The sequence below is a fragment of the Anolis sagrei genome, chromosome 3 (genome assembly GCF_037176765.1).
Source record: "Anolis sagrei isolate rAnoSag1 chromosome 3, rAnoSag1.mat, whole genome shotgun sequence".
Taxonomy (NCBI): Eukaryota; Metazoa; Chordata; class Lepidosauria; order Squamata; family Dactyloidae; genus Anolis; species Anolis sagrei.
The window spans coordinates 82,703,759-82,731,727 of NC_090023.1; the positions used below are offsets into that span (position 1 = coordinate 82,703,759).

Consider the following 27,969-nt stretch of genomic DNA (forward strand, 5'->3'; position numbering starts at 1 on the left):
TAAAAGATATTAGATACACAAAAATAATAAAATTGAAACAATTTATTAAAGGGTTAAATACTATATATTTCATGGGAATACAAGTGCTGCTCGGTCTGTTCTTGATCTTCTGAAGCCTTGAACTTGTGCAACTCTGGACCTCCAGAAATGGCTTTTTTATTTAAAAAGGAAAAAAAATCATATATTTATTAATGAGCCCTTGGTGAACTATAAATTCTTGAGGGGGTCTAGCCGTGGCTCAATAACAACACAGCACAACTTGTGTTGTTTAGTCTGGAAAAAAGTTTTCTTACCAGTTGCAGCCAGGTATCTTATTCACTTCCTGCAGGGGTTTGAACAACAATAGGGTACCCAAAAACCTTACTTTTCATGCCTATCTCCACTGTCAGTGGACCTAGGGGTTCCCATTTCCATCTCAAAGGGCTTGTCTGTCTTAGTTCAGTGGCATCACAAGAACCTAGTTTGGACCACAAAATCACGAGGAATGAGATTCTGCTAACCTGGCAATTCTAATTCATACCTAAAGCCAGTGTTTGTGAATGAATAGCATGGACTTGTTTGTTGTTGTTGTTCATTCGTTCAGTCGTCTCCGACTCTTCGTGACCTCATGGACTAGTCCACGCCAGAGCTCCCTGTCGGCCGTCACCACCCCCAGCTCCTTCAAGGTCAGTCCAGTCACTTCAAGGATGCCATCCATCCATCTTGCCCTTGGACTTGTTTAACTATACTTTTAATGTTCTAAAAAACACTCTGTACAAAAAAAAAGTTCAACTCTATAGTACATACAGTGCCTTTAATTTGGGGGTGGTGGCTGATGGGCAAAGGGCTGCAAATCAGACAGACAAAACTAATAATCAGATTTCAATCTTAATTTCAGTAGCAAAGTACAAGTGAAAATAAACGCCCAACAATCCACCTAAATTTCTCACCTGCCAATAAAAATTGTATATTATACCCCAATTCGCATTTCATAGTTGAGAATTTCAGCCACTGCACAGTCTAGAAATCTAAGGTGACAATTTCAAAAGAACATTACCCTTTCACTTGGATAGAAATCGATGACTTATATGTGTACAAGCTCATCCAAATGGGAAGGCAGTATTGGCTTCCAAAAAAAATCTATAAGTCCATGACGTCAATATATTTTTAAAGAAAAAAAGACAAAGAGTGGGATAGATAATGTACAAAAGCTCTATTCAGTGTGTAGGCAGATAGGAACTCTAGCACCAGGCATTTAGCCCTCCAAAGAATGTTCCTTTGGCAGTTGCTGCTTTCCTAAATATGAGGAGAAAGCATGAATATTTAAAGAGTTTTTGGTCTACAATTCCAAAACGATAAGGAAACTTGGCAGTTCAACATAAGCTGCCAGTTGTGTATTCTGGGTGCTCCTTGTTGTTTTCCATTCCTCCTACAGCCATGGCCCTGACTGATGTTTTGACATAGTACAAAGTGGCTGTTTATTGCTATTGACTGTTGAGGCCTGTGCTTTGAAATGCTTTCTGTCAATGGAATGTAACTGAACTTGGCATTTTGAAGCTCTACTGTTGCAATTGCTTACTTTTCCTGAGATTTCTGTGCAGCAAGACCTGTGCTGAAGCCTCTGGCTGAAGCTGAAAAATGTTGCACAGGAAGACATACCATGTGAAGGTTAGACTTGGCTGGGATCCTGAGGGTTTCTTTTTAAAAAAAAAAAAAATCTCATCTGCAAAATGACATAGGCAATCCTTGCTTCTTTGACATGCGTCAGAGCTTGATGAACTTTGCAAAGTTTTTGTTTATTTTTAAAATGTATTTCTTTTTGATGAAGACCATGCTGTGCCCATATGAAATGACTCTGTCTAACTCTGTAACAAAGAATGGTATGACACACTCTGCAAAGTATATGGAACAGATTGTCCATCTTTCATTAAGATGAGATAGAATATAATTAAATAACTTTTTTAAAAAATTCAGATCAATAGTCTACATTATGTATGTATGATAACGAACTACTGTTATAGTTCTCATTTAAGTTTTTTCAAATGGAATAATCTTTTGGTTTTAATCAGTTTAGATAGGATTGTCCAAAAGATGTAGTATCAAACTTTAAATAATGCACAAGGGTGTGAATGAGTTATATTTGTAAGACATGAATGGGTCGAGACCAAAAAAAAGTTATAATATCAATCAATTTATAGTTTTGTGTATTTTATTGCCAAAAACTTCTCTCACGTTTGGTTTGTATCTCTATCAGTGCTTCATGTCTGTGTTTTTCACTCTCTCCTAGGAACTTCAGAAAGAAATTGAGACCCATACAGATATCTTCCACAGCCTGGATGAAAATGGTCAGAAGATCTTGAGATCTCTAGAAGGCTCTGATGATGCAGCCCTGTTGCAGAGACGCCTGGATAACATGAACTTCAGATGGAGTGAACTTAGGAAGAAGTCACTAAATATTAGGTAGGACTTGGATAGCAAGAGCAAAGTGCATACATGAATAAATTTGATGGGAAAAAATAGTATTTCTCTCATTCCCTCCTGCAGCATAAGCCTTTTATTTTGTTCAAATTGAACTAAAATGGCTGGGTTTGCAGTAATTTAAGCAATTTCAAACACTGAATTACTTTGTAAGAATGATTAATTTTCTTTGTATGGAAGGGATTGTAGGATGTGAGGAAGCTGATGAGTTTCTATAATCTCAATAAGGACACGGCAAAAGGGATTAAGCATGCTTAACCAGAAGCAATGCTTTCTCTGAAATCTATGCTACTACTTTATACTGACAGCTATGGTTTCTCACACTGTCATAACCAAATGCAGTGATAAATAGCTGAAACACATCCATGTTTTCTGAATGGTACTTACTTCCAATGAAATACATATAGAGTTGCCATGATACAAATATAGTAATATATTTTGGGGTGTTAATTGTGCATTGATAGGGGCATCATGTCTATGTTGAGGGCTTTGAAGACTTTTCTGCCAGAGCTTTAATTACTGACAACCTGCTTTTTAGCACACAAAGCAACTGGTACGTTTGGAAGGGCTGGAGCAAATATTTTAGAGAGAACTGTTTTCAAACATGGAATGCTTATTCTTGAGTGAATGGTTTATTTGAATCATAGCTAATATGATTGTTTGGGAAGTCATATTTTGTAACTGAGCATTTTGCAGAAGGATGATTCCGACTTAAATATGGGGAAAGTATTGCAATATGGCACCTAAGTCCTACATCTTTTTGTTTTTTAATATATTTAGCACGGGTCTCAGATAAGTCTACTCTCAAGTAAATATGTATGGTTTGAAACTAAAGAACATAGAACAAGGGATGTGGGAACATTTTTGCAATTACATATTTGCGGTATGAAGATGCACATTATCTTGGGGGTCAAGGACTTCTTTAGAAGCACAAAATGAAAAGCAACATTACAAAGAATCAGCTGGTGGAACAATTCTGAAAGAGCTTAAATTTATCTTCTGAAGTAATATTTCTGAAGTGCTTTTGTAATCGGTGTTCTGGCACTGAGAAAGTCTTCTTAGACACATTGCTTGTTGTACCCTCTGTGTGGAGAGAGAGGTACTAGCCAAAGTAATATACGAAGTATTAGCTTTTTGCTGCTGGTAGCCCTGAGGGAGATCAGTATGTGTAACGACAGATACCATCTTCATAACATTAATCATTGAAAATAAATGAAATATGTGAAGCTGGAAAATATTGATGGCTGAAGTAAGAAGAAAACGATTTCTTTTTCTCATAGACTTGCCAAAAGAAGGGCATATAACTCTTTGAAAGCTTTTCTTCATAAGCCTTTTTTTTAACCCATGAACTTAGCAGAATAAAGAGGTGTGAGAAATGAAACACAGCACGTTAGGCAAATAGAGGCATTTTAATAAAGGAGCTTTTCTACAGCTCACTTGCTGCAATTTTGATACTGAAGACATTAATCAAATCGAAAATAGTAACCCTGGTTTATCATGGTTGCTTTGCCTTTTTGAATTAAACATAAAAGCAATGTTCTTGCTCTGCAGAAACAGTAAGTTATAATGAGGGATTTAGTACTGCCAAAGCATGTAGGTGGGAAAGAGAGTTGAAGCTTTAATCTTTATTTTTCAACAAAAAAGTAGGCAAATTGGAAGGAGGACACTGGATTATCATAGGCTTTTTTGTTATTCCTCCTAACAAGAGCACCCAGTCTCATTTCATGTCGAGGGAATAGGTGTTCTATAAACTCAAAAAGATGGTTCACAAGGAATCAGTGTACCAGCTTTCATATCAACAACATACAATTTAGGTGTCCTAGTTTATTTAGTCACTATACAATGTATATTTTCCTTCAGCAACATTTATTTACAAAACTGAAAAATTAACTTTGCAAAGTACAATTAAATGGCTTTACCTTTTTAGCATTCAGAATGTTGAAATGGCAACTGTAATTTATTTCTGAAAGTAGGTCTTTATCTTGAGATGCTTTGAGAATCATGACTTCATTATGGGGTTCTGAAGTTTACGGTGTGGGTGAAAATCATCCTTTAAAATAAAATGACTTCTTGTTGCCTCCCAGAGAAGGGAGATTGCTATCTCTCTTATTATTTGAAGCAATATTTCTGTTATCAGTATTTTAAAATGTTTTCAATGCTGGCCAAATTTTCAGATCTTTTGTATAGTCAGGGTGGGGCAAGACCATCAAAATCACACAGTGCCATGTTGTTCTACAATTTGTCTGTAGGAGCTAAGTTTTCTTACAGACCACGCATCAAAGCAAAGCAAATAGATAGATACTGGACACAAGTTATTTATTTATTTATTTACCACATTTATATCCTGCCCTTCTCACCCCAAAGGGGACTCAGAGCAGCTCACAAACAAGGCACAATTCAATGCCTTGAATACATATAAAAATAAAACAACATAAACTTAAAACACCACACACAGACACATATACAACTATGTAAATATTAGATTTTGCAGCAGTGTGGAATCATGAGGTGTATGTAATGATTCTGAATATTTGCATGGGGTTGTGTATTTATGTATTTACTTATGTGTTTTTATATATTTATTTACTGCGCATAAATACATACATAAACACATACTGCTCTATAACAAAAAATCTGGGAAGCTTACAATATTTTAATAGAAATTAAACATTAAATCAAAAGGAAGTTCACTGTTAACTAAGAATAAAACTCAGAACTAATACATGCTTTACAACTAATTAAACATAAATTATAAAATAAAGAAGCCCAATTTACATTTTATGTTAATAGTTATTTAATATGTGTGCATATCCTGAAAATTATAGAACAAAATCTGGTTTGTGTTTTCTAGGTCTCATCTAGAAGCCAGTTCTGACCAGTGGAGACGACTTCATCTGTCTCTTCAAGAACTGTTGGCATGGCTGCAGCTGAAAGAAGATGAGTTAAAGCAGCAGGAACCCATTGGTGGAGATGTTCCGACAGTGCAAAAGCAGAATGACATACACAGGGTATGGACCTACAAAATCCATTTTTGAAGAATACATTGGGATACATTTAGTGAGAAAATGTATAAATATAATGTTCAGAGTAATTAAAAATATAAGCTTGAGAAACCTTTTACAAATTTGTGTGTGTCTATCTGATATGTCCAAAGTTCAATTTGGAAAAGTGGCCCTATTCAGATGGTTTTCAGATTGATAGTCAGTCTTCAGAACTTGTACTCCCCCTCCTCCTCTTTCTTATCCTCCATCAAATACGAATGCTATTCATTGTTCTCTTAAATCCTGTTTAATAAGGTTATGCATTATTTGTAACAGTAACCTATGAGAAAAGTTTGTAAGAGTATAATGAATAACATTCGTATTTGATGGAAGACAAGAAAGAGGAGGAGGAGGACAAAATCTGAGGAATGACTATCCATCTGAAATTCATCTGAATAGGATCACAATTTCCTCCTCAATCAGAATTTGAAACAACAGCTTGAAGTGGGGTATCAAATCCTGTTTAATAAGGTTATTTATTTATTTAACATCATTTTTATCCTGCCCATTTCAGGGCAGCGTACAGACTGGCAACAATTCAATGCCATATATATACACATACATATGTCAGTTAAAAGCAATTAAATCACATCATAATACATATAAAAACATAGAAGCAATAATAACTATAAGAATCTATAAAAACAATGTCTTTCAGTTCAATTTCTCATCCGTTTACATCGTCTTAGCCGTTCCATGTTCATATTCCAATTTGACTTTATCTGGTCATGTTGAAGTTCCAAAAGCTTGCTCAAAGAGCCAGACTTTCAATCTTTTCCAAAAAGTCAGGAGGAAGGAGGCCGATCTAATATCCCTGGGGAGGGAGTTCCACAGCTGAGGGGCCACCACTGAGAAGTCCCTGTCTCTCGTCCCCCCAGATGCGCCTGTGAGGCAGGTGGGATCGAGAGCAGGGCCTCCCCAGACGATCTTAACTTCCTAGAAGGTTTATAGGGAGAGGTGCGTTTGGATAGATAAGCTGGGCCCCAACCATTTAGGGCTTTATAGGCTAAAGCAGCACTTTGAATTGTGCCCGGTAGCAAACTAGCAGCCAGTGGAGCTGGCGCAACAGTGGAGTTGTATGCTCCCTGAGTGCAGCTCCCATTAGTAACCTGGCTGCAGCACGCTGGACCATTTGAAGCTTCCAAGCAGTTTTCAAAGGCAACCCCACGTGGAGCGCATTGCAGTAGTCTATATGGGATATAAAAAAAGTCAACTACCATTGCCAAGTCAGACTTCCCAAGGTATGGGCCATCTGGCACACAAGCTTTAACTGTCCATTATTTGTAACAGTAAGCTATGAGAAAAGTTTATGATACTCCACTTCAAGCTCGTTTCAAATTCTGATTGAGGATCTTGGTAGAAATAGTCATAATTAATACCAGCATAAATGCATTGTAAATTGTAGAAACTATGAATGGGAATGATGAAATCTCTGGACAGTATAGAGAAGGAATTGTCAATGTTGGTTATCACCCTTCACAGAAGTCTGCTTGTTTATAGGGAGTCAATAAATATGTGAAGGTCTTATCTGCTTCCAAATTTTAATACATTATTAAAAATGAAGAAGGTTTGTCACAAATGTTGTCTCTTCATTTGAGTATGTAATACTCAAATGAAGATCATGGGAGAAAATTCACTTTCGGACGAGGCCATCTATTAATACTCCAAGTGGTTTCAAGACTATGAGAATTATCAGCACCATCGTTTAACAATTATCCTTGACTGGAAAGTAGTTCATTCCCTCTCTTTTTCCTTTGAGCTAGAAGGTGTTTTGATTTAGGTAATTCTTGGCTTGCTAGTATGTGTAAACCAAGATTTGTGGTTTTCTTTGGAAAGAAATCTGAAGTTTTTAAAAAAAAAACAATTCAAGTAAACAGTCAGATTTGTAGCTGACGTTTTAGCAATTGTCTAGAGACAAGCCTATATTTAATTAGAGTCGAGGGTTGAGAATTGTAAATGTTCCGAAGGAAATATAGAAGAATAGGTTTAGAAAGTCTGTACTTTTAAAAAACATGTAGGAAGATTATTAGCAATCGCAGTTCTGAGATTTTGGCAATGCTCAGGCAAATGAAGCAAGTTCAATCTGAAGGAGGTAAAGATGGCAAATTAGTAAGTTTCTCACCAATTCTTTCATACTGAGTGCTCCCTGAACAGTAAAAATAATAGTTTAGTGAGTCCTTAAAGGCTTTAGTTGGCTTGGGGATCTGACAAATTCCTTATCTTCCCAGCCTCTCAATTTTATCCTTTCCATATAATGACATGATATGATACTAGTGTTATAACAATGAAATATTTTAGGGGTTTTTATTTCGTGCTGTTCGTGGGTTGGAGCTTTATGGTTTGCTTCTAGGAAGGGTTGTTTTGGATTCATTTGTGCTTTTTTTCAATTCTACAAAACATTATCAAGCAGTATGGTATGTTCCAGAGTTATTATCTGCTCCATTGAGATATGGTTTCATATCACACTAAGGTACTAGGATGTTATGATCTCAACAAATAATCCACATAAAAGTGCAAGCTAGCACCACAAATGTCTGTCTCTGCCCTTTGGCAAATCAGATACGTATTTCCCACAAATGCCCTTTGCTTGGTATGCAGCAAAGTTTGTGATCCACAAGAGTGGTCCACAAGACCTAGATGTGTATTGATTATTCTTAATAATGAGGGAAGGTATATAGATTCCTAGGTTAGTGCAGTGGTTCTCAACCTGTGGGTTACCAGGTGTTTTGGCCTACAACTCTCAGAAATGCCAGCCAGTTTACCAGCTGTTACACTCTCTGGACATTGAAGGCCAAAACATCTGAGGACCCACAGGTTGAGAACCACTGGGTTAGTAGGTCAGTTAATACTGGTTCCTTGCCATTTTATGGAGGATGATATTTGCATGAAGTTACTATTCGGATTCGGGGAGCCCCTGGTGGCGCAGTGAGTTAGACGGCTGAGCTGCTGAACTTGCTGACTGAAAGGTCGCTGGTTCAAATCTGGGGAGCGGCATGAGTTAGACCCAGCTTCTGCCAACCCAACAGTTCAAAAACATGCAAATGTGAGTAGATCTATAGGTACCACTCCGGCAGGAAGGTAATGCACTCTATACAGTCATGCCACAGCCACATGACCTTAGAGGTGTCTATGGACAACATTCACTCTTTGGCTTAGAAATGGAGATGAGCACCAACTCCCAGAGTCGGACACGACTGGACTTAATGTCAAGGGAAAACCTTTACCTTTACCTAGGATTCTGATTTTGTTTTTGTTTTTTGAGATTTGCAATGTGATGCAGGTCCTAACTATAATATACTCTATGTTATACTTTTAACTGTGGTACAAAGATGTAAGTAGCCTGTGTATCTTCTCCAGGTTGAGCCAGTTGGCAATCCTAGCAAAGTCACAGCAAAATTTATCACAGCAAAAGTACTGATGTGTAAGAAGGTCTTTGACTGTTGAGAACTGTGAAGAGTTCCAGAAGACAGGCAGACAGGGCTCACTCATCACTACCTTTCTTTACTTATCTTTCCGTCCTTTCAGCAACTGTCTCTGCAACCTTTTTCCTCTCTGGATTTATTAGAGACAGATTTCCACTAAAAAGAGACAAGTCAAGAAGAACTAAGGAATAAAAGGAAAGAATTTTCCAGTTCCTACTTCCTTGACTGTCCTCCACATAGATTCTTTTGGATGTGATTAATGTAATGTGTTGCCTGGCTCATAGAAGGGCTATAAAAATAAATTTAGATGCATTCATATGATGCGCATTTCCAGAACTCGAATCTTTCTAACAAAGAAGGGGAAGATAAAACAAAAACTAGCAGAAAAAAAAGATGACTGGTAAATGTCACTGCCATCTGGCTGAATTCTAAGTCATCCATATAGTATTTCCTTGTAAATGTTTTATCTAGCATGTTTTCACAGTTTAAAGTGTTTCACAGTATGATTAAATATGATAGATACTTTCCCGCTCCCTAAAGCATTCCCATTCCACCCCATGGGTGACCATCCCAAAACCTCGTAAGTGTTAAAGCTGCAAATCATAAAACAGATTTTCAGAATTCCCTTTTCGAAGTATCTGAAATTATTTTAGGCTATCTTTGAATTAAATGGTATGTGATACAGCTCCCTTATGGCTTAGTATCAGTATTATCTCTACCATGCCTTTGGGAGAAAGAAATACTGTAGAAGTATATGCTGTCAGAAATAGTTACAAAGTCTTCTTTCTGACTCTTTAAAGGCCTTGAATATGTTTCACTGTTCTGTCACACCTACAGAGATCCATGGATCTTGTTCACAATACCTATTTCTCTTAACTATCAAAGTTCCCACTATTCAAGTGCTTGTGGAAAGTTCTGCCCCCACTCCTCACCCCCCAGCCCATGCTGTAGTAGTTTTGTAATCGAGTATAAGACCTGTCTGGTTACAGGCACTTTGGTTTCCTGAGGAACAAAAAGAACAAAATATAATCTTCAAATTTAGGTCATCCTGTCTATTCTTCAAAAGTCTCTTGGGGAGGGAGAGTGTAAAGTAAGGCCTGCTTTAAGGTTGCCTTTGACAGGTTCTTTATTTCTACTTTTCTGAATGTTTCTCCCTCCTTAGTATATTTTCTGAACAAAACATAACTTATGCTGCCCTATAGATTTCCTTTACTGTTGCACAATAATAGTGCCAAAGTAGGCACCCTTTGTAGTGCATTCCAATTTACTGGTTGATATTTCTGGGGCCATTTGCAATGGAGGAATGATGGAGGAATATGGCTAGTCTATTTATTACATTCATATTCTGCTATGCTTGGATATGTTTGTTTAACTTTCTCAATAATGATTTGAGATAGCTTAAGTTGAAAGACAGTCATTTCCAAAGTTTTCCATTGGGCTTCATGTCTTGGTTTCTGAATGTACTCCAAACATAAAAGGCTTTAAATATTTGAACAACATGTCCCATTAAAAATCATTTTTTGTTCTGAAATGTTTTAGTTCATTGCATACCAACCAGTTGTGTGATTTTTCCTATTGTTTTTGTTTTTTAAATGTTCCCGAATGATACAATGAAACCATAAAGGTATTCTAGGCAGTATTTTATGTTGCCCTACTTTCTTTTCTTTTTCACAACACTAAATCATCTAAAATTGGTAGATTGGAAAAAAAGAGCAAGGTACGGAAAGAGAATTTTATTCTGATCTCTTTTACTATTCTCTCCTTTAAATTCTGTAAAGAGGACTTATCAAAAGACTATCTGCCTGTTCCTAAACAAAAATGCTGGTTTTATCATTAATGCAAAGCTTCTTCCTCTTTTGTTAACATGTCATCATTTACTTGCACATGTCTTCATTTCTAGTTGAAGGCACCCTTGAGAGTCTGCTTGATACCAGTGAAGGTGGTCTGAGATAAGCTAATCAATGTATGCATTATTAAAATAGAAGGCAGGATGCCATTATAGTCCAGGTGTCAATGACAAATAGAAGAGCTTAAATAAAGTAGTTTACTTGTTCTTTTGTCAGGTCATATATCATGTGTGTTCGATTTCCTCTGCAATCTCTACAAAGTGTAGAAGAAGTTCAGGAACTCAATAAAAATTAGCCTGAAATCATTGGTTGTAAATGAGACATACATTTGGGCTAATTCTACTGTCAATGAGTGTCAGCATTCTTCTGGTATGAATTTGTCAGTGATCTATGATTATATATTCTTTTTTTAATCTTGAAAAAAGTCATTTTTGGCCCTCCAGGGCATCAGTATTAGCTATTACAGCTGGCTTAACATACAGTTCCAAAAAAGGTTTCTAGCGTTAAAAAAAACCAATATATTTTTTCTGTGCAAGAGCTGCACTGAGAAACTGATTTAACAGTCTTTTAAGCTGTCATCACATTTCTAGGGTGGGATAGAAAGTGTTAGGTGAAGAAAGATGAGGAGCTTTAAAGATTGCAGCAGTCTACCTATGGGTCGACTATTAGGGAACGCATCTGTAAGAACAGTTTAGTAGAGGAAAACATATAGTGAGTGTAAAACATTTTAATGGAGGTGCCTAGTGCTGTGTCTACATCGGCTCAATAAAAAGCTCTCACCTTGCAACCACTGTGAGCACTCCACATGATGCATGGCAGGTTTCACAGCAGAAGCATGACTTTAGGCAATTAATTTGATACAAGGAGCACTGCAAATTAGTCTGGAGCTTCCAAGAATCTATGGAGTAATACTAGAGTTTTTAAGGTGTGGACAGCTGGATCCAGGCCAACCTAGTGTCTACATGCCAAAAAATCTTTGGGAGAGTTTTGCTGACAACATCCCTTCTGCTGATCATATGACAGAGCACCCTGTTGTGGCCTCATCAAAAGTGATATCTCTGGCAAGGCTCTGCCAGGGAGCTAGTTTTGGCCAGTGAAACAGCACTGACGATCTAAATGGTCTGCCAGCTAGATTGGATGTATGGATTCAAAATAAGTTTCAGGGCACTCCGATGGTGTATCCAGGGAAGCTCCAGATTATTTTAGCTGGTATAGATGCACCCTAGATAGTAGGCTTGTGCACAGATTCATTTTTTAAAAAAGTATTTGGCTGGGTCTGTTAGTTTGGTTGGTTTGGATGCCCATAATGGCATGGGTTTTGCTACCTATTTTTTCAGCCAAAACAGAACAGTGCCTGTCTAAAATAGGCTGCTTTCAGTTTCTTTTGGTTATGAGAAGGGATTCAGCCACTAGAAGGGAAAGGACCACAGGCATTGTGATTTCTTCAGCCCTTGCCTTAAACTTAGGTTTCTTTCAAATACAGAAGGGAAAGGATCACAGGAAGGGGTGTTTCTTAAGCCCTTGCCTTAAACCTGGATCTACTCTAAAGAGAGAAGGGAAAGGGTTGCAAGAAGCAGGGTTTCTTAAGCCATCTTAAACCTGGGTCTCATCTAAAGAGAAAAGGGAAAGGATCGCATGAAGGCGTCTTTCTTGAACCCTTACCTTAAACCTAGGTCCCCTCTAAATACAGAAGGGAAAGGATTGCTGGGAGCAGGGTTTCTTAAGCCCTTACATTAAACCTGGGCCTCCTCTAAATACAGAAGGGAAAGGATCACAGAAAACGGGGTTTCTAAAGCCCTTGCCTTAAACCTAGGAAGCCCCCCTCCATTGCCACAAATAGACTGGATTGAAAAGAAATCTTTCAGTTTTCTAGATCGAAAAAGGATTTCTGTCCTCCCAAAAAATGGATCAGGGCGCTCAGTAAAATCCAGGATACCAAAACGGATCAAGGTTTAACCGGATTGCACAAGCCTACTAGATAGCTTTTTATAGCAATGTAAAATTATGTCTCTTAGTACAAGAACTAGATGGGTGCTCTAAGCACAGCATTTCTATTTTAAAGCAAGGATTTTGTCCTATTATTTCATTGTAAGAATAGGCAGTAGCTTCTACACCAGGTTTTGACAGATTCAGGTTCTTGACCCATTTCCACATAATAGCTTAGTAGAATCCACTTCACATAGCACCCAAAATAAAAAAAAAGCATGCAGAAACAATACATGTACTTGTTTACTATTTGGGACATAAATACCTCATTTTGGCTGTATGCCAACCAAATATACACTTTCCTCTTTTAGGCTTTAATGAATTTGGTTTGCCTTCCCAGCAAATGTATTGCAAACTGTGCTTCTGTGAAGCAGAATGTACGCACACACAAAAAGAAAATGTTAACATGTTATATGAAGAATGGCCTACTTGTGAGAAGTGCTATTACTACTGTAGTCTGTGAGATCACAGAGATAAGAGCTATAGTTGCTGTAAAGGTAATAGAGGCAGGGCAGTTTTCTTCTTCCATTAATTCCAACTCAAGTAAACCAAATGAAAGTAATGGAATTTACATAGACATAAATAACCAGTCTCATTCTTTTCAATCGGTTTATTCTATTTCAGACTAACATTGGTTTTATGGTAACTTGAGAGACATATTAGACATTGTTCTAGCAAGAGTTTTCATTACTGACTGTAACAGATAAAGCTCTAAATCATACAGTGCTCTATCCTCTCCCATAGATTTTAATAGAAAATTTCTGCATGCCTCAGAAAATTGCAGCCTATGAATTTCCTATGGATTAAGCCTAATAGGAGTTCTTATATTGGCATATTAAATCCTGCAACCTACTGGGTTTTTTTCTAAGATTTTATTAAAATATTATTGGCCTTAATGAAAATAGAAATAAAACCAGGGATGGTCCAATAACTACCCACCTTTCCTCACCCTTTATACTCAGCGTAGGGATAAGGAAAAAGCTCACTGGTTATGTGTGGGACTTTGCAGGGGGGTTGTGAGATTTAAATGCTATTTTAAATCTATTTCTTATATTTTACCTGTATTTTAACTTAAATCCACATTGTATTGTTTGTTTGTTTTTAATTTTTGCATTCACGTTGTTTTAAATTGTGATCAAAGTGTGGAATTGTTAACTGCCTTGAGTCCTCACAGGAGAAAAGGCTGGGTAAGAATAAAGTACATAAATAAATAAATAGGCCATGGTTAGTAAAATGCAACACAGCTATCCTGTCCCAATTTTCCTGCATGCCTCAGAAAATTGCAGCCTATGAATTTCCTATGGATTAAATCTAATGGGTGTTCTTATACTGGCATATTAAATTGATGGCAAGAAGAAATTTTACTCCAACCAAAAAAGAGAGAACTTTTCAGAAAAGAAGCATATTAGTAGAAGACCAGATTATTCATACAGATCTTCCCAGCATGTCAATCAGGTTACACCCATTCCTCACTCCACACACATACATAAGTGATTTCCTTCTGGTTTTCATTCTCCCAAAGAATCAGGCTAATGACTGTACTCAACTTCCCCTCTTTCTCCCCTTTGTGTCATCTGGCAAGCATCATGTGGGTAGTGAAGCCATGCCAGCAATTTCACAGTCACCTTCTCATTGAAGAAACCTAATAGAGGAAATCTCTAATAAGAGATGCCTATGCTCTGCACGTGTCCATGGAAAATGGAGGCAACACGAAGACATTGTCTTCTGACCTGAATCCATTTCAGACCTAACAAAAGAAGACCCATTGAATCAACTGGATTTACATAGGTAGTAACTGATCATTCAGCAATCGATTTAGTGGATACACTCTAGGTGGGACTTTTTTTTTTGATGTAAGCATATATGTTTCCCCTCTCTCTTTTCTTTTATCACACCACTATGTTTTTTAAAGTATTTACATGTGTTATTTTGTGTTTACCATTCTTGTTTGTACTTGGTACTCAACACTTTTGAACAATATCATTGTTTAGATCATACTTGAAGTCTACTTGAGAACTGCAATGAAATTTTCATATGGTCATATTTTGCAACCATGTCATCAGGGCCAACAAAGTCATGGTTCTGAATTACTGTGCATTACCTATCACATTTTATGAAATTGTTTGCCTCTTGGGCAGCATAAGCTGTGCCAGCACTGTTCAGTGTAATGCCAGCTAAACCCCTTGTCCCTTTCAGCAAGGTTTTTAGAGTTTTGCAATATCTTGAATTAGTTACAGAAGGAACCCAGCAAACAGCTTAATCAGAACAACTTCCTGTACTGTTTTTTTTTTTTTAAAATCCCACATATGTTGATATGTTAGGTTTCTCTTGGTTGGTGCTCCTTTCTTTTCCTTTTTAGTAAAAATAAAAATGATCTCTGTAGAAAAAATCAAAAGACTGAAATTATTTCAACTTTCTGTCTGTCTGTCTGTCTGTCATTATTCAGTTGCTGGATAGAAGCACTGAAGCAGTACTGGAATTGATATAGGAAACAATATATTAAAAGGTGTCGAAAACAACAACTAGCATGCTAATTTACATATGTATTGTTTCATTTCCTAGGCCTTTAAGAGGGAATTGAAAGCTAAGGAACCTGTTATCTCAAGTGCACTTGAGACAGTGCGAATATTCCTAGCAGAGCAGCCTCTGGAAGGACTAGAAAAACTCTATCACGAGCCTAGAGGTAATTGAATGTAGTGCTATAATAACATATTAATAGTGGGATGAACAATGACTAATAGACCCATAAATTCTTATTGTCACTGTTGTACCCATTTACAAGCTAAATCTCCAATGTGGACAGAGAAGGGGATGTATGGCACATAAGCACTTAGAAATCATTTGTATATTTGAGAACAAAATCTGAAATGAAAGTGGGGATGATGAGAATGACAATTTTGTGCAAATTTACCATGCTTTCACACCAATTTATTACTAATCAGTTTTAGAATTCTTTTCTTGGCACATGATTCCAGAAAGCAGGTGGGCAAACCAACTTGCCAATTTTCCAGTTTATACTTTACAGTAGTAGTCTAATCCACTGCTACTCAATGTTATTATCAATGGAGGCTACTAATTCATAATGTTTCCAGAAAAACAGACACTATTATAATATAATTGCAGAACCACTGTATGTTAACAGTCCTGGCACCTTCAGTCCCCCACATCAGGAAGCTTGAAAAGTGCTAGCAATCTAATATAATTTTAGCAGCACATGAAAAATTGCATAATATAGCTACAGAAAACAAGAATGACAGTGTCATTTTTTACTTTTGTTCAGTTGGCATTAATAGTATAGGTATTTTAAGATTTATGCTCTCATGAAAGATAGCTCGTAGCTTTCAAACATTATTCTCATTGTCTGTGTGGGTGCAAACACATTTTTTTACTTTTACTTTACTATTTCTTTTCTTTTCTTTTACTTTTAGAGCTGCCTCCTGGGGAAAGAGCCCAGAATGTGACTCGACTTCTACGAAGGCAAGCAGATGAGGTCAAAACAGAATGGGATAAACTAAATCTACAGTCTGCTGACTGGCAAAAAAAGATAGATGAAGCTCTTGAAAGACTCCAAGAGCTTCAAGAGGCGATGGATGAGTTGGACTTGAAGCTACGTCAGGCTGAAGCTATCAAGGGGTCTTGGCAGCCAGTGGGGGATTTGCTGATTGACTCTCTCCAAGATCACTTGGAAAAACTCAAGGTAAATATACAACTCCATTCATCAGCATTGCTGAAAATAATATATGCTTACCATTCCTCTACTACACTTCCTCTTCCCACACAAAATAAAGAAGACTTACAGGAAGTTTTTTTTTTAAATTGCAAAATATGGAAACATTTTGTCAATTGCAAAATGGGAATTATAAAATTCTTGACAACTCCTTAAATGTAGCTAAACTGAAATATAAAGATTAAAAAATCTAGCAATACATAATTGCCTACTCGGGTTAGAACCACTTTGCCAAAATAGCATTCCACACAAAATATAGCATTGCAAAAGAAAAAGAAAAAAAGTCACAACTTTAATTGGATATGCTGTAAACATGGTTTGTCCTAACTGGATCCAGACATCAACCAACTCACCTATTTATCAATTAGCACATTGATAAATAGGTACTCTGGCCCACTGCTGAAAACCTTTGGGTGGCAGGAAGAGTGGATGCCTCCCACATATTCCCTGTCACCAGAGGGTGCAGAAAAGGCACTAGCTGCTAGGCCAGCAAAAAAAAAAAAAAATCCTCTCCCCTGAATTCCTCAAATAGACATCTTTTTAAACAACTGTCCCAAAAATTGTGACAACTGACAAGGGATCCAACATACCAGAAAACACGCCCATATATGCAGTTGACCTTCAAAACCAATGACTAGGATTCCCACCTCCCCCACAACTGTGCAGAGCTGAGCAGACCCCTGGGAAGGAGAATGCAGTGATCTGCCATGAAGACACTGCTTGGGCTTTGTTGCCATCTCAAACCTGCCCACCAGCAGCACAGTTATATGCTGTGAAATACAGAACTACGATGAATGGTGTAGAATTCTAAATGTTCATATAGAAATCAAACTAGGTTACATCCACCTTTTCAAGAGAGATAATCCAATTTTCTCTCTGAAGACAACCGAATCCTTTCTCTAATAGAATATAAGATTCAAAATGTTAGCTGCCATGTTCTGAGCAAAATAATGATTGGCTCAAGGTTACTTCTTAGGCTGCCAAATAGTGCTGTCTTGAGGCCTGTACCATTTATCAATCTTTACTAGAACTTCATCATGCCTAAATATATTCATGTCATCATTTAAGAATATGAATCAGGTCATTGATGGCCTTTAGGTAACTTAAAGCTATTGCTTTTCCAAAATGTAGTTACCATGGATAACTTGTGCATAGCAACTTACATTCATCTTTTGGGGGCTACATTACCTTGCCAAAATTGGGGTGCACATTAGATTCATATCATATAATAATCTTAGTGCTGAAACAAAACAAAAGGATAAGATGCTTGAGAAGCTGTACCTGGAGCTCCTCTTAGAGAGGCGTTATCTTTAATTAAATGGCCAGGGCTCAATGATAATGCAATCCTGGGATTTGTTGTTTGGTGAGGCACCAGAATTCTTTGACAGAGAAGGCTCAGAACCCTGTCAAACTACTGCTCCCTAGGATTCCATAGCATTTTGAACCAAGACAATTAAAGAGGATTCACTCTACAAGTTAAGCATAAGCCAACAATGTGATGTGGCCGTTTAAAAAGTCAATGTGATTTTGACTTGCATAAATGGGAGTATAGTGTCCCGATCCAGGGAATTCATGCTACCCCTCTATTCTGCCTTGGTCAGACCACACCTGGAATACTGTGTCCAATTCTGGGCACCACAGTTTTAGAGAGATGTTGACAAGCTGGAATGCATCCAGAGAAGGGCAACTAAAATTATCAAGGGTCTGGAGAACAAGCCCTATGAGGAGCAGCTTAAAGAGCTGGGCATGTTTAGCCTGCAGAAGAGAAGACATGAGACATGATGGCCATGTATAAATATGTGAGGGGAAGTCATAGGGAGAAGGGAGCAAGCTTGTTTTCTGCTTCCCTGGAGACTAGGATGCGGAACAATGGCTTCAAACTACAGGAAAGGAGATTCCACCTGAACATTAGGAAGAACTTCCTGACTGTGAGAGCTGTTCAGCAGTGGAACTCTCTTCCCCAGAGTGTGGTGGAGGCTCCTTCTTTGGAAGCTTTAAAGCAGAGGTTGGATGGCCATCTGTCAGGGGTGCTTTGAATGCAATTTTCCCTCTTCTTGGCAGGGGGTTGGACTGGATGGCCCACAAGGTCTCTTCCAACTCTATGATTCTATGATTCTATAACATAGATCTTCCTAGAATAATGCAGTTCCATTTATAACTATGGAGGTTAGGGTTAGCATCTCCAAAGTATATATTTCATATTCAAAGACAGGTATGCAGTCACTGTGTGTGTGTCTGTGTGTGTGTGTGTGTGTGTTCCAAAGAATTGGAAAGTCTGGACGTGGCATTGTGTTTCTATGTAGTAAGCCTTGCAAGGTAATATTTTCTAGCAATGCATTATTGCTAGCATGAGAAAAGTTACATTCATGCACCACTTGCTAAAAGTAAAACTGAATGAAAAAATAATGCAGGTTAAAGGAAAGTGCTTTTAAAATGGTATTTGTAAGTGAGTACTAACATAGATGTGCATCCCACTTCCACACCCTAAATTCCCAGCTTTCTTTGCTTTTTCAGACTTTGAAGCATTGTAAGGTTCTGTAACTGTGTTCATCCAAACATGGTTGCTGCTTCTTTGCAAACCTTTTCCATCAACATAGGAAAGTTTGGAATAAAAAAGGTAGTGCTGTTGCATTCGCTCCTACTAAACACTTATAGACTATGCAGACTGCTAAAGACATAATACTGACTTTCGCTCTCTCTTCCTGTATGTCAGAAGGTTGGTCTAGATCAGGGGTCCTCAAACTAAGGCCCGGGGGCCGGATGCGGCCCTCCAAGGTCATTTACCCGGCCCTCACTCAGGGTCAACCTAAATCTGATACTACTTGAAAGCACACAATAACAACAACAATCCTATAACATCAGCCAAAAGTAGACCCACACTTCCCACTGAAATACTAATAAGTTTATATTTGTTAAAATTGTTCTTCATTTTAATTATTGTATTGTTTTTAAGTGTCTTTTGCACTACAAATAATATATGTGCAGCATGCATAGGAATTCATTCATGTTTTCTTCAAATTATAATCCGGCCCTCCGACAGTTTGAGGGACTGTGACCTGGCCCTCTGTTTAAAAAGTTTGAGGACCCCTGGTCTAGATGGCTCTTATAGTCCCTTCCAATGATACTGTAAATAGGGCTGATGGAATTGTCTGGATAAACTGAATACTTTTACTTTTGAACCGCAGCTCTTGGAATGTAGTTTAGTTCCCTTGAAGGCATAGTTACTTAAAAATTGCTGTATCCACCCTCTTAAGTCAAAGGGCTAAACAGCACAGTGACTCAAAGGATTCCTTCTGAAATATTATAACTTGGACAGCTTTATTCCTGCTTTTAATCCTAATATATCTGTCCATATATAACATGAAGCTAAGTTTTATCCTTAGATGGGCATACCCTGCTGATTTCATTGGATGCTCGGCATAGACATACTGAGAACAGAGTTGGGGGTTTAGTTGTAATGATCTTTGAGTCGACGTTTGCTTGCATGCTGAGTGAACTGAGTCATATTCCCATAAATATTGCGTTTTGCCCTTTTAATCTTTTTTCAGAGTTCAGCACTAGACCAAAAAGGGTTTTAGAAAACTTGCAACATACTGGTTAGCTTAAATAAGTAGAAAAATCAAAAATCAAAAAGTGCCTTTTTCTGTCTTGGAATATATTACTATTGAGAAATTATTTTATTTTCCTAATCTATATGGCTCATGTTCATCTGGTGTGTACTCTCCATTGTTTCACATGGTATTTTCCATATAATAGATTACATTTTCAGATTGATTTAATGTAGAGATTAACTAATTTGCATTTATAAAACCTCATTTGGTTAGTCTGTTGAAGAAATCAAGCTGAAAAATTGTGTCCAAAGACATGTCATAAACCTAATATAGATGAAAGACTTGAAAAACAATCTTTCTTTGGTGACCACAAATAAATTCATTTAGTTGTTGCCCTTGCCATTCTATGAATGTATATAGAATTCTGTAATGGATTAGCCTACCTTACAAGGTTGGTGTACAGGCAGTAACAGGCCTGGCTTGGAAAAGCTAAGGAGAGCAGAGGGGAGGAGAGATAGGTAGCATCATAGCTGGACATGCAGTCTGATTGACTGATGAAATTGGAGGGAGTTGCTTAGCAACCGGAGATGGGCAGTGCCAGAGGGAGAGAAAGATCTATGCACTCAGAGTTTTGTCAGTTGGGGTTTGAGGAGTTCGTTTAGGAGATTTGAAGGGGAAGGAAGGGAGGAAAAGTTCTGGGAACTGTTATTAGAAAAGATACCTCTTTGAGGAAAGTAATTAAAACCTTCTGGGAGAAGGATTAAGAAACTAGTGAGCCTCTATAGTTTTAGAGTGCTGGCGTTGAAGCCTCACAGAAAGAGGGTTCAAAAGGTTTAAAACAACCTGTATGTGTTCCTGTATGTGGAAGTTTGTTTTGAAGAAAATCATATAAAACTATTCTCTATATAAGTAAATCCTGACAGTTTATTGAAACCACTACAGATCTTTACTGTTCATGGACAAAATAAATATGATATTTTTGTTTTATTTCACCTGAAGAGTTTGTGTGTCTTCTTGAACATTCTAGTGAAGGAGGTGTCCTATGGATCAATAAATTGGTGGCAGCAAATAAAAATATAACATCATAATTGTAATATATATATATATATAATATACAGTGGTAGCATCCCACTGTCCTGTCTTGTGTGTGTGCCTTGTCCCTACGGTTTTGCTGGCCTATCATCACATTGCAGCTTCATAGATAATTTACAGGAGAATTAGCCCACTAAATTCCATAATACTACATTAACATAAGACCAATGAGATTTCTTAATAGTAAAACATAAATATAAATAATCCAATGTGGAGACAGCACTTTAGATAATTAATATCAGTTGTGTAAAGGTTTCTTGCGAAAGCTGGCAATTGCTAAAATAAAAATGGAAGCAAAATTCATTGTATACATTTATACACAGGTATATATGTGCAGGGATTCATGTGTAAACATCAGATCCTTGGTCTATGTCATTTGGTATTCCCTACTTGGACTACAAGCCACTGTTCAAAATAGTTGACAAGTGTTTTCTGCAGGCCACTTACCTAGAATCCTTTAACTGAATAATTGTAAAGTTAAATATAATCATGCAGTGTTATATTTCCCAGATATTCTCCTAACTGATCTGATCACCAAAGTTTTTTAAAAATCTATTACAAAGACTTACCAGACATGGAAATCAAACTTTATATAAAAGTAGGAGACAACTTCATCCTTCTAAAATACTTTTCCAAAAATAGGTTGCTTTCCGATCCATATCTAAATGAAACAGGTTTATCAGCAACCTCTGCAGTGTCATTATTATCTATGCAAGGAGCTTATGTTGTTGCAGGACCTATCAATTATGCAGAAACCATAACTGTCAAGTAGCTCCAGCACATAAGCAAGTCAGTTAGTGAAATAAAATCAATTTATTAAGCTATCAGAGTACTTAGTTTGGTTTGGAGGTATGTGAACTATAAAGTATAATTAGAACAGAACTGTCTGGAATCTTTATTCCATAGGTACTCCACCTCAAATATCCTTATCTATACATATAATAAAAGTCAAAACTTGTATGTGGCGGATGTGTGGCGGTGCGACGGGAGGAGTATGTGCCAGCGTTTTGATTGGCCAGCCTGAAAGTTCCAACATTCGGATTGGCTGCCGCAGTGGTGCTATTTGCATATGGTCTCTGATTGGCCAGCTTCAAGAGGAGCCCCTGGTGGAGAAAAGAGTTCATGGAAGAAACAGGGACATGAGAAGGAAATTTGCATATGGTCTCTGATTGGCCAGCCTCAAACCCAACATTCCGAGATGACAAAGAGAGGAAAGGAAAGGCCGGGGGCTGGGTCAGAACACTCCCAATACAGACCGAAATAGGCACACAGAGCCCCCATCACCCACTCTACATCCTACTGCAGTTTGGAGGAGGATGAACCATGGATGATGGGACTTGCGGTACCATCACTCACATTCTGAGACCGCTGTTAACCTCATCCAATGACTGATCAGGACCAAACTTGGCACACAGACCTCTCATGCCCCACTTTACATCCTGGTGTGGTTTGGTCGGGGATAAACCTTGGATTATGGGACTTGCAGTACCTTTGCTCAATTCTTGAGACCACTGCAACCCTCATCCAATTACCGATAAAGACCAAACTTGGCACACTGAGTCTCCATGACACACTCTCCATCCTGGTGCGGTTTGGGGGAGGATGCACCATGGACGATGGGACTTGCAATACCTGCACTCCCTTCCTGAGACCATTACAACTGCCAACAGTGATGGATCAGGATCACAATTCGCACAGAGAGCCCACATGACCCACTCTACATCCTGGTGCAGTTTGGAAAAATATGGAAATGGATGATGGGACTTGAAGTCACTTCACTCACTTCCTGAGACCACTGAGACCCTCGCCAATGACGGATCAAGACCAAACTTGGCACACAGAGTCCCCATGACCCACTCTACATCCTGGTGCACGTTTGAGGAGGACAGACCATGGATGATGGGACTTGAAGTACCTCCACTCCCTTCCCAAGACTGCTGCAACCCTCATCTAATGTCCGAACAAAACCAAACTTGGCACACAGAGCCCCCATGACCCACTCTACATCCTACTGCGGTTTGGAGTAGGGCATACCATGGATGATGGGACTTGAAGTACCTCTACTCGCTTTCCGAGACTGCTGCGACCCCCAACAATGACTGAACAACACCAAACTTGGCACATAGACCTCTCATGACCCACTTTATGCCATGGTGTGGTTTGACTGTGGATCGAGCATGGATTATGGGACTTGCAGGATCTTCGCTCAATTCCTGAGATCACTGCAACCATCATCCAATTTCCGATAAGGACCAAACTTGGCACACCGGGTCTCCATGATGCACTCTACATCCTGGTGCGGTTTGGAGGAGGATGCACCATGGACGATGGGACTTGCAGTTCCTTCACTCACTTAGTGAAACTACTGAGACCCTCATCCAATGACTGATGAAGACCAAACTTGGCACACAGAACCCCCATGGCCAACTCAACATTCTGGTGAGGTAACTACCATGGCCCCATCCTGCGTGGTTTTGAGATTTGCAATTTGGATATTTAAAATTCCTAGCCAGAGGGACCTAGTTAAAGGACCTCTCCACATAGCCCCTTGGGGCTGTGCCATTTGGTTGGCAGTTGCCAGTGAAAGGGAAGGCATGCAGGGTGGCTTGTGGTGCCCCATGTGCCCTCCCTCCTTCCCCCATCTTTGGGGCTGGGGCACCTTGTTCCTTTCCCCATCAACATGTGTATTTCCACACCATCCTTTTCTCCATCATATGGGGAAAAGCAGAGAAAACTGCAGGTAGCTCCGTTGGAGTTACCAAAAACACACTCCCCGTGGTGGTGAAGGAAATGCCTTTCAATGCTTCCTCACCATTTTGGGAGGAATATCTGATAATGCTGATAGTTATCATCTGATAATGCTTGATGATAGGCCCGGCCAAAAGCCACAAAATGGGGCTATTTTAGCTCTGTGTGAAGAGGTCCAAAGTGTCAGATAAGGTAGAATAATAGTGATATAATTCTGTATTGTGAAAGTTAGCTCAGAAATGATCTTTTGAACTTTTCCAAACAGTAATGTCCTCTATCACAACACCTTCATAATTTCTTTGTCTCATATAATTTCCAGTTTTACCAGTACTCTTCTTCAACACATTCATTCACTTGACACATACCCTGTTCAAAACACAGCATGGGTCTGATATTTGTCAAAACAGCCATTTTAGCTGCTACACATCTTCATTACACAGTGTAATGCATCAAGTGAAAATCGTTCCCCACCGTGTGGAATGGACATTAAGCTGACTCCTAATATTAATCGGTTCTCACCGAGTGGATTTTGGTGATGTACTCATAACTTTTCAAATAGTTGTGTGAATACCTTACATAAGGTAAATAAAAAATCCAATTCTTTATTTCTTGTTGTGTGGTATTTGGGTAGCAGCCACTGCATCCGTTGATCATCATGCTGGCATAACCCCTAATTGGCAGTCGTGTCTTTCATATGTCAATCCCTCACAAAATCTTTTCTCTCTCATTTATCTCCTGCCATTTCATCATGTGCCTAATTAACTTGCTGGGTCAATACATACTACACTCCTGAGAGGCCAGCATAGTCTTTCTGTACTTGTCAGGCACTTTCCCAGTAGGGATAATTAGGCTGATGTGGTTTGTTGCCATTTCCATTCTCTTGGAATGGAGCACTTCAAATATTTTGCACTTCCTTAGTTTAGTTCTAGCAGGCAAGAGCCAGTTATTTCAGTGGATGGAATACTAAAGGAGACATGTGCAAGTTTTCCTGGCCTGGAAGGCCTGTGGGGATTACAGTAAGTAACTTCCTTGAAATCTCAAGTCTCCAACAGTTCACAGAATTTATTCTATCCCACAGGAATTCTATTATAGTAGACAGAACAATATGTCACACATATTTTCCCCATCTCATTTCAACACTGGTGAAATACAGGTTTGTCTATTGTTTAGGACACAGAGGAATAATATGTGACCTCCAAGAAGCTGTTGGCCTCATTTGCCTTCCAGCCTAATTTCAATTCTAAAGAGCGATGGGAGTAGAGTTTTACCAACATCTACAGATCTATTTGTTCATCTCACCATGACCAGAAAGTGAGCTAAACAGTATGTCTCTGTTCAACTATGCAACATAGCCACACAATTAAAAAAAATGAAACATACACATAAGGCATTATATCGTAATTATCACTGCAATTTTCCTTACAACTTATACCCCAGTGAGATCAATAGATTCAAATTACAAGAAAATAAATTTGACATTATGAAGACCTTCTTTAGTTTAAGAATTGTTTTATGGTGAAATAGATATCCTCAAAAGTTTTTAAACACAGGTTGGAAGGACATATTTTAGAAGTTCTATAGTTGTGTATTCTTGCATGACAGAGGGTTAGACTAGCTGACCAAGTGAGCCTCCTTCAACTCTTAGGATTTTATGATACTTAAGTCCCAGATGGATTCAGTACCCTCCCTCTGTGTTGTCAGGAGATCTCTGTAATATACCAGATAACGCATCAATCCATATTAGTTCTTCTGGCTGCAGAATCAAAATCTCATGCCAGATTGTAGGGCAATGAACTAACCTGTCTAGGAGCTTTGCCTAAGGTCATGAATACAACCCACCACATAAAACCAAACCTTCTTCTGGTACTACATCTATGTTTGAAGGATTTTTTTTCCAGTAGTAGCATTTCAGAATGACTAACATTGTGAATATTAAAACAACCAAATCTGACAGTGCCATTTTAAACAACATATATTAATAACAACAGAAGTGTTAACAGAGAGGTAAAATATGAGTGAAAGGGGTTAGCTAAAAAGACATCAGAATAGATTAATTAATATTAGGAGTCAGGTTAATGAGGTGTTTAAGGAAAGCATTCCAAAAGTGAGGATTCACAACTACGAATGTGAAGATCATGACATATCTATTCAGGACTTTATAAATTTAAATCAGAATCCTCAGTTGGCTGAATGAAAACATTAAAAGCCACTGCAACTGTCTTCAGATTGGTTGAAGGTCCCCCCAAAACTTTGAATCACTTTCAATAAGTCTAAGTAGAACTGCACTGAAACTTTTGGTCCAGCCTTCTCCTTTTTCCATTACTGGGGTTGGGGTGAAGATGCCAACTGAAAACTGATTTCAGTGCTCCAAAATTCAAACGATTTAGTGTGTGTAGATGTTTTAATTAAAACTGAATTATGGTATAAAAAGGCTTCCTTCTTTCCTTCTTTTTCTTTTTTAAGTTTAAAAATGCTGTGTTGACAACATAGAATAGTCAGTGTTCCCCTTATCATGCCCCTTAAAATGCTTTTGCTTTTAAAAGTGTAGCAGGACAGCAGCCACTAGGACTCAGCCACAAACAGGGGCATGGCTGTGTCATCACATCATGATCTCTGATCTTCTTAGCTTAGCATGGTTCAATAAACCATGCTTCTCAGACTATGTGATATTAGAAAGTGGAACTTATTTTTTTTCCCCAAGGGCCAGGGATCAGCACCATATTTCTGCTCATTGGCCATAGTTTTTTCTTTCTTTCATGGAAACTCACCAAGGATCAACAGCCAATGGCCTATGGCTCATCACTTTGAATAGCACTGCTATAAACTATTTTTTATGTGACCTCAAGTGTTCAACCTCATTTTGTAGTTGTGGATGGAACAAGGCTAGTGCTGTTTGCACTCATAACACAAATTAAAGAAAGAAAAAAGTCACTGACACATCATATTTTATTTTCCATGAAGGCAAGACCCCTTGAAATATCTTTATATTGATTTTTTAAAAAACCTCACCATTGAGTTGGGAGAGAAATTGAGCCTGTAAACTTGGAAAGAGTTTTTGGAAAACTAAGTGTAAATTAATATAAAGGGGAAATCCACATTTACAGTACAAGTACAGTCAGTCCCTGAGTTACCAACATGTCTTACAAATGACTCATAGTTAAGAACAGGGTGGGACAACAGGAAGTGAGAGAAATATACCCCTTGAAAGGGAAATTCACTCCTGAAAGAGTCATCATGGGGGAAAGGGGTCTCAACTGAAGCTTTATCACCAGTCCTGGTTTCCACAACAAGCCAAATTTTTCAAAATCCAATTATCACAGGGACAGAAATTGAGGTGAAATCTTCATAACAGGGGCACAGAAAGCCCTTCCATATGTTTTCCAAAGCTAAAACAATATATAGCTTTTGCTGGAGTTACACTTTAAAAATGTCCCTGTTTCAACTTACATGCAAATTCAACTTAAGAACAAACCTATGGAACCTATCATGTTCAAAACTTGAGGATTGCCTGTACTATACAACTGGCCATTCATGAGGAATATATAGCATTGTTAAGGACCACTTCAAATATAAGACAACAGTATCTTCCTTTTGTTGGGACTAATCTACACTGAGCATTTAATGCCATTGCATACCAGTATTGAAGAAAGTAATTTAGCTGTACAGATGATTGCCCTGAACCAGTTTGAGTTCCAGATAGTGATAACACAAACACAGGGGACTGGTACACATTAAAGGCTTTTTTTCTCAAACTTTTGTGGGAGTTTGTTGTCTGACTGCTACAGTTTGAAGTTCATAGTTGATTCCAGGCTAGTAGTAATAAGAAAGAATGATCTACAGACCCACCAAGAAAATCCAACAAATGCTACGTTCAGCAAAGAACAAGAGGGATCCTCTCACCTCTGCAGGAGTCTACCGGATACCATGCAGCTGTGGACAAGTCTACATAGGGACCACCAAACGCAGCAGCATTGCCCAAACACGAATCAAGGAACATGAAAGGCACTGCAGACTACTTCAACCAGAGAAGTCAGCCATAGCAGAGCACCTGATGAACCAGCCTGGACACAGCATATTATTTGAGAACACAGAAATGCT

General features: G+C 38.3%; 1 protein-coding gene across 15 annotated transcripts in view; it reads left to right on the plus strand.

The window, feature by feature from the left end:
• DMD (dystrophin) overlaps window positions 1-27,969 on the plus strand; it is a 1,568,405-nt gene that overhangs the window by 1,309,495 nt on the left and 230,941 nt on the right. For all 15 annotated transcript variants that reach the window (XM_067466757.1, XM_067466754.1, XM_060770144.2 and 12 more), the window contains 4 exons: window positions 2,267-2,439; window positions 5,309-5,465; window positions 15,316-15,436; window positions 16,182-16,450. In XM_067466757.1, the coding sequence (XP_067322858.1) occupies window positions 2,267-2,439; window positions 5,309-5,465; window positions 15,316-15,436; window positions 16,182-16,450 (720 nt within the window). The remainder of the gene's footprint in view (window positions 1-2,266; window positions 2,440-5,308; window positions 5,466-15,315; window positions 15,437-16,181; window positions 16,451-27,969) is intronic.